A 17,374-nucleotide genomic window follows, 5' to 3' on the forward strand; every position below is an offset into this window, starting at 1 on the left:
AAAATTCCAAAATGCAGTTTAAATGCAGCTTCAAATGTCTCTAAACGATCCCAGCTGAGGAAGAAGGGTCTTATCTAGTGAAACGATTGGTCATTTTTTTTTTCGGAAAATGCATTTAAACTACATTTTGGAAGTTCAAAATCGGGGGCACAATTGAAGTCCATTACATGAAAAAAAAAATCCTGAAATCATAATTTCTTTACGACTGAAGACAGAAAGACATGAACATCTTGGATTACAAGGGGGTGAGTAAATTATTTGAAAATTGTTGTTCTGGAAGTGGAGTTCTTCTTTAATACTGATTTCATTTGATTGGTAACTTGTTCTTATTCTGTTGTTTTAATTAGAAATTTTAAAAAGCTTAAATATAATTTTTAATCACTTAAAAATGGAGATGGAGAAAAAAAATTAAATAAAAAAAAGAAAAAAATAATTTATAATATAAAGAATATGAAATAAAACAATGTAAAATAAAAAAAAAATAAACATTACTATATTGATTTAATATTGTATTTTTGTTTTTTCAGGTACAAATAAATGTCTTGGTTGAATATTCTGACCCTCTCTAACACACATTAAATAATGTGATTTGTGGTTTTAGATTAATAAATATGGGTCACAGACAAGGAAGTTGAAACAGCCTGCTTTGGAGAAACAAGAAAGTAAACATAAGAATTTGCTTATGTAGTCGAAAGTGGTTATTTTGTTTCTTTTCCAATGAATGGAGGCCCTTGTTCTCTGAACCACAGTTATTTGATAAGAGGACGCCAGTCTGTGCGTTGGCAAAGTAGGGCAGAATCAGGCTGACCTGGCAAAAGTCACGAGAATCAGCTGAAAGGAGTCTCTCCTTGTTTATCTAACCATTTGAAAGATGGAGGTACAGTTGCTTAGACATGCAGACACATCAGTTTTGCTGATTCAGAATCAGTCATTTGACCTGGGACTGTTTGCGTACGTGCCTTGTAAATGGCCAGATGTGAGTGTGAAGATTACAGGGCTTTATTCAGCCCCGAGTCCCTGTTTCCCAGCAGAACCAATTACAGCCGATGTCAGACTGAGTCAAATCACACTCATGCAGGTGATTGAGTCTGATGTGATGATGACACCTGCCAACTGATAATTGCTGCATTATGACACTAGCTGCAGAAACATGAAAACGAGACTGACCTGTGTCAGCATACGCTTTTTGTATTTTATTTTTAAGAATGTTTGTTTTTGAATTTTATGTATGTTTATTTATTGCAACTAAGTTCATGTTGCTACATTATGTTTATAATCGGATTAGTGGTTCAGTCTTCTTGTTCAGAGTCACAAATATCTTTTGCAGTGTTGTCTTATGTCTTACCAAGTGTGTTTATTTGTCTCATGTCTAACAAACTGCTTAGTCGAGCAATATTTTTTTGCAATATTTGCTGAAAACCTCTTTTGACGCATATCAGCTTAGTTTTTAAACGTGTCATCAAGGCAAAAAAAATTACAGTAATGCTGATGCAGGTCCGGTGGTTTCTGGTGGTTCTGGATGTAGTTCTCCAGTTTGGAGATTTGGTTCGTGGTGACTGGGCACTGCAAATGCACTGAAGTTTTGTTTAAAATACATGTAATGCACAGGTAATCAATATGTGAATCACATTAAAACGTTAAGAGTTCATATAAACAGAACTTTCAGAATCTGAAATCACATTGCATTTATTCCGACTGACAAAAAATTAATGTGCACATACCTAGTGATTGATATAGTTTTTTGACCATTTTTATGCTATTAAATTTGTAAAATAGTAGATGATTTGCTTTTTGACTTCTAAAGGTTCTGAACTAAAAGTTTAAAAATAATTTATAGTAAAATAAACTTATCTTAAAAGAGAAAGGAATTTAAAAGTTTCGATTCCTCGTTTGACTTTTAGACAAATCTCACTCTACATAATTGGAAGGAAGGAAGATGTTCTGACATCACGTAGTCAAGCAAACTTCCTTTGCAATTTGCACCTCTGTTTGGTCACATTTATGTTTGCTAAACTTACACTTTAACTCAAACACTAGTGAGTGAATTCTAACAAATTATTAGGCAATGGTTAATGATAGACATTCAAAGTCAAAAGTTTACATAAACCTTGCAGAATCTGCAAAATGTTACCAAAATAAGAGGGATCATACAAAATACATGTTTTTTATTTAGTACTGACCTGAATAAGATATTTCACATAAAAGACATTTACATAATAGTCCACAAGAGAAAATAATAGTTGAATTTTAAAAATTACCCTGTTCAAAAGTTTACATACACTTGATTCTTAATACCTGAATGATCCACAGCTTTTTGTTTTGTTTTTGTTTTTGTTTTTGTTTTGTTTTGTTTTGTTTTTGTGTTTAGTGAGCCCCTTGTTTGTCCTGAACAGTTAAATTGCCTGCTGTTCTTTAGAAAAATCCCTCAGGTCCTACAAATTCTTTGGTTTTTCAGCATTTTTGTGTATTTGAACCCTTTCCAACAATGACTGTATGATTTTGAGAACCATGTTTTCACACTGAGGACAACTGAGAGACTCACATGCAACTATTACAGAAGGTTCAAATGCTCACTGATGCTCCAGAAGGAAAAACAATGCATTAAGAGCTGGGGGGTGAAAACTTTTGAACAGAATGAAGATGTGTACGTTTCTCTTATTTTGCCTAAATATCATATTTTAGTCATTTAGTACTGCCCTTCAGAAGCTACAGAAAATACTTGCAAGTTAAATTTACCCTGATCTTCAAATTCAAAAGTTTTCACCCCCTGGCTCTTAATGCATCGTTTGTCCTTTTGGATCATCAGTGAGCATTTAAACCTTCTGTAATAGTTGCATATAAGTCCCTCAATTGTCGTCAGTGTAAAAAGATGGATTTCAAAATCATACAGTCGTTGTTGGAAAGGGTTCAAATACACAAAAATGCTGAAAAAACAAAGAATTTGTGGGACCTGAAGGATTTTTCTGAAGAACAGCGGCAGTTTAACTGTTCGGGACAAACAAGGGACTCATGAACAACTACATAGCTGTGGGTCATTCAGGTAACAACACAGTATTATGAATCAGGTGTATGCAAACTTGAATGGGGTCATTTTTTATAAATTCAGCTATTTTCTATTGTATGTCTTTAGATTTCTCTGTATGTAATCGTCTTTTATGTGAAATATCTCATTCAGGTCAGCACTAAATAAAAAATAACATGCATTTTGTATGATCCTTTTTATTTTGGTAAAACAATTAACATTTTGCAGATTCTGCAAGGTGTATGTAAACGTAAAATCACATATCCAAGTGATTTACTCGCATGTAGAGGGTTAATCCGGGGAAGACTTATTTTGTTAAGACATTTTTAAAGGTTTTAAATGTTTGGGTCATTATAAAAGAACTGAAGCACTTCTTAAATTTCTCTGGTCTGTTCTGAGAGAACGTACCCTGGGGTTGCATAATTTCACAGCCGTGTGCTGACTGTCAGATCCACATTCTTTACAGGCCTCACAAACAAGAGAGCAGCTCATACGAGAAATTAGAGGACTTCATATCTGAGAAACGCTTAAGAGGCCACAGTCACCATTACGTGCTGCTAATAAGCCTATATTTTCTTGGAAACACCTCTTCCTTCTCAATTTTTAAAGACAGTATATGTCGTTTTTGTAATAATCTTGTTATCTCTCTATCATCTGTTTTTGAGCAGATTGCTTATCACGCCTCAAAAGACATTTGGCAGATATTTCCTAAACTGATTTTGGTGAAAGTCAGTCTAAAATTTGTTTTTAAACATGTTACGAAACACGCCAAGAGAGTTACACTGTAACTGTTATCAAACGAACTAAAACGTTTGACACCCAGTCTCAGGAGGTGTGAATTCTGTCGAAATCTGTGGAGATTTCTGTGACGCTACAGTTACACAGAGGATGTCATGTGTCTTGTGAGTGATATATGGTGAAAATGGGTGGAGAAGAAGGAGGAGGAAAAGCAGTGCTGACGTTCTTCTGCTCGCTCAGAGCTCTGTTTGGAGAAGACAGCTGGTATGCTGCGGCTCAGCTTTAGGATTAGCCTCCCCACGGAGCCCAATGTTTTCATCTCAGGGTCGTGACAGCAAGCGGAGAAGGCGTTCACATGTTCTTGGCTGCGGTTAGGGCAAAAATGTGTTGATTTTTATGTGACTTAGAAGTTAATAAGCTTGCTTTGTCACAGAGCTTCCATTATGACCTCACTATCCTTGCTTTCGGTGCTTTTCCAAACACTTTGTGACGGCCCGGATAGTGCTGTGTGTTTCTGGTAAGCACTGGCAAGAGCTTTTCAGATCTGAAATAGTTGCGTAACGCCACCTCACCCCTCTGTTCTTTTTTACCAGCTTTCTGTATTTTAAGGTGAAAATTAATACATTTAAGATTTCTCGTCATATTTGGGAAATAAATTTAACTTTAACACTATAAAATATATCAAGTTCTGAAGTTGAAGTGGCCTTTATGGAATAAAATAATATTAAAAATGCACATTAATGCATAGGTATTGGGAAAAAAAAACACTTCCTAAAGCTGTTGGGTTTTTTTTTTTTTTTTTTTTTTCTCTCTCCTCCAACTCTGTGGTTAGTTGTTCTCCACTCCACTCAAGTATTGAACCATGTTCGTATTAGACCCGAGCAAGTTTCCTGTTCAAGAGCTGACATAGTGACAGATGCCTACAGAGAAACAGTCACTCTTTTTTCTAGATGTAGATTTTACCCACTTGTCTTTTGAGACATAATTTTTAGGTATGGTATTTAGGTTTTCATTGTTAACTAAACCAATTAGAGTTTCAGGTCTAGACATAAAGCATAGCTGTCTATTCTGAGATCTGTGCACTTGTTTCGGCTCTTCATCAACAAGTTTAGATTTAAATATTAACAAAGTTCCATGTGATCAGTTAAAATGAAACTAAATTGAGAGCTAGCGTTACTGTTTTGCATAAAAGCTGTGCACGGTTTTAAACTTTGCATGAAACTCCTTTAAATGGCTACAGTACTTGAGGTGAAATTAAAGCTTTGTTTAGAAAGAATGCATTCAATTGATCAAAAGTGACAGTAAAGACATTTATAATGTTACAAAATTCTATTTACTTTAGAATGTTCTGTCATCAAAGAATCTGAAAATGTATCACAGTTTCCACAAAAATATAAAGCGGAACAACTGTTTTCAACATTGCTAATAATTATAAATGTTTATTGAGCAGAAAATCAACAAATAAGAATGATTTCTGCAGGATCACATGACACTGCAGACTGGAGTAATGATGCTGTAAATTCAGCTTTGATCACAGGAATAAATTACATTTTACAAGATATTACAACAGAAACCTATGCACATCATTACTGCATGCATGCTTGTTTATGCATGTAGATCATGGCAGATATTACCGTGGCACGTTATGCTGTGTGTTTGCTTCGACCTATTAAACCAAATTAAAACACGATCAATAATTCATGCACCCCCCCTTCATATTTAGTTCCGTTTTCATTGTTCTGCTGTTAAAGCTGTGGATTGTGGTTTTACCTATTTTTTTTATAATACAGTGTTTGTGTGTGTGTTGAAGAGATCAAGGTTTTGAACGAGCGGTTACAGTTGCAGAAGCTGGGCATCTGCTGACACATTTTAGTTTTAGCCAATCTTATCTTAGTCTAGACTGAACCTGATTGAGCTGAGATGTATCTAATGTGGTTTTCATGGGAAGATCATGTTTCAGAAGCAGTTATTGGCTGCTACGGACGGTTTTGAGGCTCTGAGAAAAACAGTAGCAACCACATTTAAAAAATTTTACACGCTGAAATGCACACATACATCAAACTTGAGGTGAACCACTCACCTGGTGAAAATAAGCCACTGCAACATTGAAAGTCTAATAAAAGTTGAGCAAAAGCACAACAGGCGTTTATGGCACGCTCTATATAACCTATAAAGAATGAACAGGAAGTCGCTGCTGTCTTTGCACGCTTCACAAATAGACTTCTTGGAAATTACAGTCTCTTTCATCTGGGGTGATAGACTTCCTCAACGGAGGTGAGATTCAAAGCAAGATTTTTTTTTTTTTTTTTTTTTTATAGAGTAATTATTCAGGTGCTTCAGAAACAGTAGCTATGCTGAAACAAAACCATAATCTATATTCTTTACTTTTGCCTTTCACATTTCATAAGTAGTTAATCACTATTATTGTTGCTCATGAACAAACCTCAGTCCTAAAATGTACGTCAGCTTGTTTCTCAACCTCATTTGATAAAAGTTGTAGTCTTTTTGCTTAATAAACTAATCTCACCATCAAAAACACCTGCAGATTCAAATTCTCACCAAAACACTGCGTCATTATCGTGAGAACTGTTTTGTTTTTTGCCACAATTAATAACTGCTTGTTTTTGTGGAGGTTAGGCTGCCCCCTGGTGTCAGTTATTATATCCCAGTCTCAATGTTTTTTTATAATGCATAATCTGATGCCTGATTCATAAGAAATCAGCAGTTTAGACAAATTTCATGTGACTCTTGTCATGTTTTACATCAGCTGACATCAAAGCCACATTGATATGCTTGGAAAAATGTCATAATCCCAGAGTAAAGTCATTGTATATATATCAAATGTAGCTGTTTTGCTACATCGTACTGAATGTTTACTGCTGTTATAGATTCCTGTAGTCATAACTACAGTAATTTAGAGTAATTTTGAACAATTTAGATTAAAATGACTGACTTGTGCTTTTGATCTTTTCATAACAGAATCAAGAATCATCTGGGTTTTAAATTACCTCAAGATAATAGGGTTATTGCATTGCATTGTTCACATTATATGCACTCCTCACCTTAACTGCTTTTAAAAATGTCTCATCTTAATGATTCCAAATATGGACTTAATTTTCTTTATGCTAATGAATTGATTTCTCATTTTTTCTTTTGTATTCTGAGAAATACAACTCTTCACTCATCATTTGAAATAAAAATAATGGTAATTAGTGGTAACTTTACAATAAGGCTGTAATTTGCAATTGTTTTTCCAATTATGTTTCTGCACTTTAATAGTTGTTTTTCTTTTCTGCTGTGTCACAGGTAGTCCAGGTCGCTCCCTTACCATCTTCACAAACCCTGATGTTTACAACACCACCACGCTGTTGCTTAGTGACAATGAGGACACTTTATTTGTCGGAGCCCGTGATGCCGTTCTCTCAATCGATGTCAGTCAGACTGATGCGATGACCATGAAGAAGAAGGTCAGTGGGATTTTGATTTAGTACATGACGGATATAACCTAGAAATCCACTATGTCAGCACCACAGATCAGAGTAATGGAAACGTGCCAGTGAATCAAACAAAAAAAAATACTGCATATTATTAAAGGGTTGTCCCTGAATGCTGTTTGGTGAATGCAGCATTCAAGCCGTCTCATATTTCACAATATAGTAACAGCTTCCATAGCAAATCATTATTTATGTTGTATAGCAACCTTCTGTTATGGCAGGCACTTGAGTGTTTTAATATATATGCTATTTCATACTATTTTATATAAATACTATACTATTTTACACTTTAGTCATGACTCTAATCAAAATTTAGCTAGACCTTTCATACCTTATTGCTTAAATAGATTAAGCTGATCACAAAATAATTTTGTCAATAAATAGTTTTTTTTTTTTCCCTCACTAAGGTAAATCAGTAATTTATGAAGTTGTTAACTTTTATTTTTTTAAAGGAAACCCTGGGTATTAAAACTTGTATGGCTTAGTATAAAGTAAATTATGTCTCTTACTGAAATATGTAGTAGAAAACCCATGACAGATTTATGTTAATTAAAAAAAATTATACATATTATACACGTTTCATACATATTTAGGACTATGGGGGGCACCATTATTTTAATGACTGTGAAATGGTTGCACTCGGTAAGCTACTGGTGCTATCTGTTGCTATTTTTACCGCAACACAACTCTGAAAATAAAATACTGATACGATGCCACTAGGGGTGTGGCAATACATGTATTCGTACCGAACCGTCACGGTACGGGCATCTTGGTTCAGTGCATTAGGCCTTACAACCAATACAGGCAATACAGGCAGACTTTGTACTTCAGTCGCATTCTACCGGTGACACAGTGAGGCGGGCGCTGATGTTTGGTTCACTGTGTTTTATTTTGATAAAGTACCAACTGTGCTGTCAAGTTAGCAATTCTAGAAGCCTGGAACTGGTATGTTTTGTGTTTGTGTGTGCAGGCGCCATTACTTCAACTTTTCTTATACCAGCAAAAAATCAACTGTCACCATTTGAGTTTCCTTTCTGTCACAAAACTGAACTGAAACTCAGCATATATAGGCTACGTTACATGTCGCACTGTTTTTTCCCCTTGTCTATCAGTTCAAGTGTTTATTCCTTGTATGTATATATTTACTGCAGATTTTATAGCCTATATATGACATTAATTTGATAAAATATTTAGTATTTTCACATGTAGGTGGAAAAAAGTGTAATTTGTACTACTATCTGTTTAAAATACAAGAAAAGAAACCTAGGATAGTAGATTTTTTTTTTTTTTGTTTTTTTCTGGTGTACCAAAATCATATAGAACTGTGACCCTCAAACCGAGGTACGTACCGAACCGTGACATCTGAGTACCGTTACACCCCTAGATGCCACATTTGGTTGCAATTTTTTTTAATTCGAAGGGCAACAAGACTGCTTTCCTAGCAATAAGAAGAGGAGAAAAGAATGGGAAGATGCCTATCGATGAATAAAACTTCCTAAAGACCTGCGTCTTTGTTCTCTCCACTTTAGACCTGATGCCTTTTAGTAGACCACAGCTACTAAAAGAGCTTACAAAGGCAGAGACAAGAAATGCTAGATGCCATCCTGGCAGGATGTAAACATGCCGACACTTGTCATGACTTCACAGCCACTGAAGGAGTTTCTCAGCACGGATTTCACTCGCTATCGGGGGGTGTTTAGACTCCTTGTGGGAAAAAAAATCTATAGTACGGCTTCTGGTTTAAGCCTACGCTTATATCCATTGCCACCTGTAAACTCTGTAAGGGGCCATTCACACAGAACGCATCTTTGTGTCTAAAAAGACAAGACACAGCACTCAGGAATGGTTTTAAAAAAAAAACACAGCATAGAACGCGAGAGTCTCGACACGTGCCTTTGAGACGTGATGCAATAACGAAAATATTCAGTGAAAGAGATATTTCTCTCCAAGTTAATATGATAATCACTTGAAGAAATGTTATATAATTCAGGGTATCCAGACACAGCCACTATGAGTGCCTCCTCCACCATTTTGCTGTCAAATAAAATAGTTGTCATACCATCTTGCTACTGTGAACAGAAGCTTGCAACGCTTGCCCCGCCTCCGAGTTCTTCTGATTGGTCCACTGCTTTGGAACTGACATTGATGAATAGCACTGCATCTAAAAGTTGAAACTTTTTTAACTTGACATAGCGTCCTAAAAACGCGGCACTCGTGCGAGGCTCTGCAAAAGACGCGAGGTGTAAGTGTAATGGTCATGCACGTCTGTCAAGCGTGTTTATGTGGAAAAACAATGGAAAAGTAGCGCATTGGAGTGTAAAAACGTGTTCTGCGTGAATGGCCCCTAAGTTGTGTTGTGGAGAAAATAGCAACAGGTAGCGCCAGTAGCTCACCAAATGCAACCATTTTCATCATCGAAAAAATGGTGTCCCCCATTGTCCAAAATATGTATAAAACGATGTGGATTTTTTAAAAATAATGCAAGTCTTTCATGGGTTTTCTACTACATATTTCAGTAAGAGACATTATTTATGTTATATTAAGCCATACAAGTCTTTATACCCAGGGTTCCTTTAAAGTAATCAATGTGCTCTGAAAATTAAAGTGAACATAAGATATGTGTATGAGTTTGCATGTATGTGTGTTTATATTTTGTTGTTTGTTTTCTTGCAACAGTTGAATAAGATTTAAAAGAAATATCAGCTTTCTTTGAGCTGTGATATATGCATGTGATGAATCTGACCCAGTTTTCATACTCAAATTTCAGCTGGACTGGTCTCCATCAGAAAAAGATCTTGCTGACTGTTCCATGAAAGGCAAGATGAAGGTATGGGAAACCAATTGCTTTCAGTGCTAAACAGTCTGACTTTTTTGACCCTTATGTTAAACTGCAAATATGTCTTCATAAGCTGGTCTTTAACCAAATCCAACCTTTCCACCCTCAGGTGGACTGTCATAACTTTGTGAGGGTTTTGCAAGTGCTAAACTCCACCCATATGTACGCCTGTGGAACGTTTGCCTTCAGCCCCCGCTGCATCTACATCGTAAGACATTCCTTTTTACAATCTTTTTGCCCTCAGTTTACTCATAGTAAGCCGCCGTTTCACTGCCTGTGAATATCAAATATTAATTTCAGTTTCCAGTAGTTCAGAAGCTATGTGGAGCTCAGAATCTGTATGCAACCACCAGAACAGATATGATGTGTAAAATGGGCTATTATGAATGTCTGTGTGAATAATTGTATAACAATTATTTACATTGATTAACCGTAGAAAGTCTATGTTTTTCTTTCAAACATATTAGTGGTAAAGGTTGCTTCACAAGCACTTTAAAAGTTCACTTCCACTAGGAGGCAAAATGCAATGCATGTCGGAGATGGTGAAAAGGCTGCTATACTGTTTAAGGGCCCATGTTTAGTAATAGTGTAATGTAGTGTCCTTCTAATGACTCACGTCAATGCATTGACCTCTATGAAGTGAAGTGTCTACAGCCTCAGCCTCAGCGAAAGTCATGTCATATGACATGTTAGGATATTGCGTAACTTTGCTGTGTATGTAAAATTTCCATACTACTCGCTTTATAACTTCTTATGGTAAGATTTTATTAGTTTTTTTTTACTTGTTCAGTGCTTTTGTGTTAATATGCACTTTACAAATGGAAACTTGCGTGGCTGTCCTTCACGTGCCATTGAGCATTTTGTGATCCTGTCATGCGAACACTCGGTCTCAGTGCTGCTTCCTCACTCTGCTTTCATAAGTGTGAGAGGAAGAAGGTCTTTGTGTGTTTCACAGGAGATGTGCAAGCAAAATAGCACGTCTCCTAAATGAAACCACCACAGCCTGTGAAGGATGTTATTAACTTTCTCATTGTCCCTTCAGATCAAATCTGAACAATCAGCAGGGCAAAAATGTGGTGTGAACTTTCTCCTAATCTAATTGTTTCAAGTTGTGATCAGTGTATTAATGCACATATGCTTTATGTGCTCACCTCTACAGAATTCAAAGACATTTTCCATGGCTACAGGCACCAGCGGTAAGCCAGAAGAAGGCCGAGGCCGCTGTCCTTATGACCCGTACCAGAAAAACACAGCTATTACTGTGGGTAAGAATCCATCCACTGCTATAAACATAACAAGCGGGCATAGGTTATATGGCCTGTTTCATTCAGCATATTCACATAGTGTGTGTGATTACTTTAGATTCTGTAACAGGTTATAGCTTATACACTGCTTACATAAGCAGCATGGTGTTGTTAGTATTTAGTGCTTAGCCTGTGAAAACACATTGCTGTAAACAGATTTCAACACTGAATGTTAATGGATATGACTAAATAGATACACCAGTAGATACACAGACATGCTGCTGTGAGGTTGTATGAATATGCCTACATTCCTGTAGCAAATCCAGACAGGTGGAGCTGGGGGAGGATGAGGGTTTCAGATGAACTTTGGACCAGGTTACAATGTCAATGTCAAGCAAGTAAGCTCATTGGCTACAGAATCAGCAGAGGCCAGTCAGCTTGTGCTGTCTAATGCATTGTAATTGCTAGCAGATTGCATGCATGTCAGTTTGATGACTGAACTAGAGACTTATGCAATAGACTTTTATGATGCATTATAAATTAATGGAGCTTTGATCATATTATATTGTCTTATGTTCAGAAGTTTTTGGCCCAATAATTAATGCCTATGCTGAGAAAAAGGAGATTAATAGTCATCCAGTGTTTGAAATCAAAAATACACTCTGCTAACTTTGATCAGGTTTGTAAATATAAAGCAGAGTATTATATATGTAACAGTGGAAACTATTGCCATGTTTCCTGATATTCTCCCTCCCAGGGAAGCATATACAAAGAGAACAGTAACGGACCGAGAACTGAGCTCTGTGGCACTCCATACTTGATGTTATTTGATGATATTGCCAGCATGCATGTCAGTTCATGATGCATTATAAATTAATAGAGCTTTGATTATATTCCATTGCCTTATGTTCAGAGGTTTTTGGTCCAATAAGTAATACTTCTGTTTTGTCAGACCTGCGAAGAGGAAAAAGTTACTAGACATCCTGTCTTTGAAATTTCAAATACACTCTGTTAACTTGGCTCAGGTTTGGAAATATAAAGCAGAATGTTATCTATATGTAACAGTGGAAACTATTGCCATGTTTCCTGATAGTCTCCTTCCAAGGGGAGCATATACAAAGAGTAAAGGACCGAATAATGGGCCCTGTGGCACTTCATACTTGACATGTTTTTGATCTGACATTTCTTCAACACAAACTAGTATCATAAAATAGTGTGTAGTGAATTATGTTATTGCTAGCAGATTGCATGCATGTCAGTTCATGATGCATTATTAAAGCAATAAGCCCTTTGAAGCCGTGTTATAAATTCACTGTAAACCACAGCTTCACAGAGCTTATTGCGGGGCTTATTGCATAGAACGGTTATTCCATATACATAGTAAGGTTTCGCAAAATAAAACAGAGCAAATAAAGTGTAATGATATAAATAAAAACCGTATTCTTCCACCAAACAATGTAGTTCCTCAGAAATAGTTGTGGTTGCAAGAAAGTGGTTGCCAAGCAACACACGGAACTAAACAAAGGTGTATGATGTAGAGTAATTTACAACAGCTTAGAATGCAGCTCAACCAATCAGAATCAATGACCGGAACTATACGTTTTAGAAAAATGAAAAGAACATTTGATTATATTCCATCGTCTTATGTTCAGAGGGTTTTGGTCCAATAACTAATACTTCTGTTTTTGTCAGACTTAGGAAGAAGAAAAAGTTACTAGACATCCAGTCTTTAAAATGTCAAATACACTCTGTTTGGAAATACAAAGCACAGTGTTATATATGTAACAGTGGAAACTATTGGCATGTTTCCTGATAATTTCCCTCCAAGGAAAACACATACAAAAAGAACAGTAAAGGAGTAAAAACTGAGCCCTGTGGCACACCATACTTGACATGTTTATGATCTCACATTTTTTCAACACAAACTAATATCTTAAAATGGTATGTAGTGAATTATATTACTGCTAGCAGATTACATGTATGTCAGTTCATGATGCCTTACAAATTAATGGAGCTTTAATTATATTCTGTTGTCTTATGTTCAGAGGTTTTTGATCCAATAATTAATACTTCTGTTTTGTCATACTTGGGAAGAAGGAAATTACTAGACATCTTATCTTTGAAATCACAAATATACTTTGTTAACATGGCTCAGGTTTGTAAATACAAAGCAGAGTGTTATATACAAAACAGTGGAAACTATGCCTGATAATCTCTCCCTAAGGGAAACGTATACAAAGAGAAAAGTAAAGAACCGAATACAAAGCCCTGTGGCACACCATACATAACATGTTTTTGATCTGACATTTTATCAACACAAACAAACTAGTATCTTAAAATTGTAGAAAAGTGAATGCATGCAGTATAATTACAACAAATTCCACTTAAAAATAAATTCAAAGTTAAAATATTAAAGTATTTTAATAGCAACAAGGAGACTGATAAGCAGGGTTCCAGCACAGCACAAAAACAAACTATGCAGTGTTACAGTGCAACCGGAACCCCAGGTGTTGCAGTTTTGCTAATTTTGCTCTTGCAGGCTACTTTTGCGTGTGGTGTGAAATAGACCTTGCCGTAAAGACGAGTAGAGTCAATGAGAGACAGAGGCAGAGGCAGATTTCTCTCAGTGAACAGACACCATTAATCCTCTTGCTCTTAAATCCTAGTCTTGATCTGCTTATCTTTGGGTGGCCGACATGTGACTTCAGACATGAGGCCTGAGAATGTTCACTTCACATTTACCTCACCATCAATCAGACAGGCCTACATCTATGCATGAACCCCAGCTGATTTGATTTTCAAAATGTTCACCCATCCATGAATATATGGGCTAATATGTGACCCACCACCACAAAACCAGTCATAAGTGTCAATTTTTTGAAATTGAGATTTATACATCATTTGAAAGCTGAATAAATAATAAGGTTTGTTAATAAGACAATGTTTGGCTGATACACAGCTACTTAAAATCTGGAATCTGAGGGTGCAAAAAATCTAAATATTGGAAAAATCGCCTTTAAAGTTGTCCAGATGAAATTTGGTAGCAATGCATATTACTAATCAAAAGTTAAGTTTTGATATATATTTACGGTAGGAAATTTACAAAGTATCTTAATGGAACTTGAATTTTACTTAATATCCTAATGATTTGTGGCATAAAAGAAAATCGATAATTTTGACTCATACATTGTATTTTTGGCTATTGCTACAACATCTAGCTTTATGGAATTTAAAACTTTTTTTATTTGTGATGCCTCTCTGAACACAGTGTTTAAATGCTTGAAATAGCAATTATATTGAAACAAAAGAAGAAATAATAGGAATATCCAAGCTGTTTTTTTTTCTAAACAAGGAAAGTGAAAGAAAAGTTAAAAAACAAAACAAAAAAATCATAAAAGTAGGCCATAAAAGTTTCAGGAACTAAGAATTTAAATAATAATGAGATTATGAATGAATGATCTTTGCATGTTTCAGATGGAGAACTGTACACAGGAACAGTGGCAGACTACAGAGGAACTCGGCCCGTCATTTCACGCCACTTGAGTGAGGGCAGCCATGTTGATCTGAAACTGGATGATACGCTTGGCTGGTTAGAAGGTAAGAAAACTTATTTTTTTATGCTGCCACAAAACTAAAGAGGGAGAGATTTTACTGATTATGAATTTGCTTTATTGTCTACTCATAATGTACACTGTTTTTAATTCACTACACTTTTCCAGATCCTACATTCATCAGCTCTGCATATGTTCCCACTGAGGAGAAGGTTTATTTCTTCTTTAGTGAGATTGGAAAAGAATATGACTTCATTGACAAGTTTACAGTGTCTCGTGTTGCCCAAGTTTGCACCGTAAGTATTGTTTTGGATGCGTTTCTTATTCTTGTGTATGTGAACATGTCACCAGCATATTTGCAGTCATAAAACAGGTGTTAATCTGTTTTTTAGAGTGATGTGGGTGGGCAGCGTACTCTGCAAAAGCGCTGGACCACCTTCGCCAAGGCTCAGCTGCTATGTCAAGCTGACCAAGAGCTGCCGTACAACATCCTGCAGGACATTGTCACCCTTCCACCACCAGAGGGCGCATCTGAAGATGAAACCCTGTTCTATGGGATTTTCTCTTCTCAGTGGTGAGAAAGCATGCTCCAAATTATTACTCTGATTGTGTTATTTATTTATTTATTTATTTTTCACATTTTAAACTAGTGAGGATTTATTTTATAATTAGCTGTGTCTCATTAAAAATAACTTTTTTTTTTTTCTCTTTCTTTTTTTAGGCAAGTAAACTTGGGTCGCTCAGCCGTGTGTGCATTCAGCCTCAAAGACATTAAAAAGGTGTTTACAGGACGTTACAAGGTTCTGAATCGGGACACTTTGAAATGGACCACACGGGTACAGGAGCAAATGGCAAACCCTGGAGAGGTTAGTGTTATGAAAGTGTCCTTAGAGCAGGGGTTTTCAAACTGGTGTCCGGGGGCCCCCAGGGGGTGATAGGGGGTCCTTGGAAATGTTTGGAGAAAAAGCATAAAAAAATGTAAAAATAAATGTAAAAATTATATTAGTATTATTATTGTAATTATAATTATATTATATAATTAAAAAATAATTAATACAAAAATATAACTGAAATAAGAATGGAAGAAATAAATTATCCAAATTTTGATTAAAATAAATGAGTTAAAATGAAAACAAAGAAAGAAATACAGATTATATTAAAACTAATATTAAAATTTAAAGTACTTTTAAATAATAGTTTACAAAATTAATAATAATGTAATTTAGTAGAAACAAAATATTTTCCAATTAACATTTTTGACTTGCTTATAACTTTTCACAGTGTAAATTGGGTATTTATACTAAAACTATATAAATGTCTTTTACAGTTTAGTACGCATAAACATATTTAGGGGGTCTGTGGCATCTAAAAGATTGAAAACCCCTGCCTTAGAGGACCCATTCAACCTATTTTTTGTATTATATGCTCTTCAAATGTCAATTTTATTTTATTTATTTTTTTAAGAATTTATTTAGCAAGCATGCATGAAATTAATCAAAAGTGGCACTAAAAATGTATAATGCAACAAAAGATTTATATTTCAATATTTTTAAGCAAATCAGCATATAGAATCATTTCTGAAAAGTCATATGACATGGAAGACTGTAGTAATGATGCTGTCTTTGCATCACAGGAATAAATTACATTAAAAAATAGTTGAAATTTTAATATTTTCCATCATTACCGTTTATGCTGTATTTATATATACTGCATAAGAGACATACTTGAAAAACATGAATAAAATTTCACCAGCCCCAAACTTTTTAACAGTATTGTATTTGTTTGGTTATTTATTAATTTTTTTTATTTCATATTTTAGTAGATTCTCTGGTTCTGTTTTCTTATGCCCTTAAATCCAACTATTCAAATTTCTGCTGTTTATCTCTGCAGTGTGGGCTTCATAATGCTTCAGACAACACACTGCGCTTTGTTAAGGACAACTTCCTGACTGATAAAAGTGTTCCACCGGTCAATCAGGGCCTGACACTGGTGTCACCTGATAAGAGTTACAGCAATATCGCAGCACAGAGAGTCCGTGGAGCACGTGGCAGAAAGTACACTGTGCTTTACCTGCTCACAGGTAAATATTGGTGCCTCACATATCACAGTAATACTAATAGTTAAAACATAGGAACGAGACACGAGACTGGGTTCACGAGACGAGATTTTTAAACTTTTCTTCAGAAATCCTCAATAATGACATATATAGGGAAAATAGTCTTTTATTCAACTGAAAAAGACAAAATGCCAAAAAATATGTAGGTGCATTTTGAACTTTATGAAATTAAACTTCCATTTTTATGAATTATATGCAGTAATAAACAACATTTAAAGAAGAGCTTCACAATTCTGGAGAAAAAAGATTAGAAAACTAAATAAAATAACGTAATTTACAAGTGGTTCTGACAAACTGTTCATTGCTTAAATATTTTAAAAACAAAAAAAATATATGTAATTATTTAAAAAAAAAAACATTCAATGAAGAAGTC

The 17,374-nt window shown here is 35.3% G+C and overlaps 1 protein-coding gene across 1 annotated transcript in view; it reads left to right on the top strand.

The window, feature by feature from the left end:
* sema4ab (sema domain, immunoglobulin domain (Ig), transmembrane domain (TM) and short cytoplasmic domain, (semaphorin) 4Ab) overlaps positions 1-17,374 on the top strand; it is a 47,311-nt gene that overhangs the window by 22,631 nt on the left and 7,306 nt on the right. Inside the window, exons 3-11 of the mRNA XM_051136447.1 lie at positions 7,067-7,227; positions 10,022-10,081; positions 10,200-10,298; positions 11,250-11,355; positions 14,809-14,931; positions 15,054-15,181; positions 15,278-15,459; positions 15,607-15,751; positions 16,776-16,965. Coding sequence (XP_050992404.1) covers positions 7,067-7,227; positions 10,022-10,081; positions 10,200-10,298; positions 11,250-11,355; positions 14,809-14,931; positions 15,054-15,181; positions 15,278-15,459; positions 15,607-15,751; positions 16,776-16,965 — 1,194 coding nt within the window. The remainder of the gene's footprint in view (positions 1-7,066; positions 7,228-10,021; positions 10,082-10,199; positions 10,299-11,249; positions 11,356-14,808; positions 14,932-15,053; positions 15,182-15,277; positions 15,460-15,606; positions 15,752-16,775; positions 16,966-17,374) is intronic.

Source organism: Labeo rohita, chromosome 19 (assembly GCF_022985175.1).
Source record: "Labeo rohita strain BAU-BD-2019 chromosome 19, IGBB_LRoh.1.0, whole genome shotgun sequence".
Taxonomy (NCBI): Eukaryota; Metazoa; Chordata; class Actinopteri; order Cypriniformes; family Cyprinidae; genus Labeo; species Labeo rohita.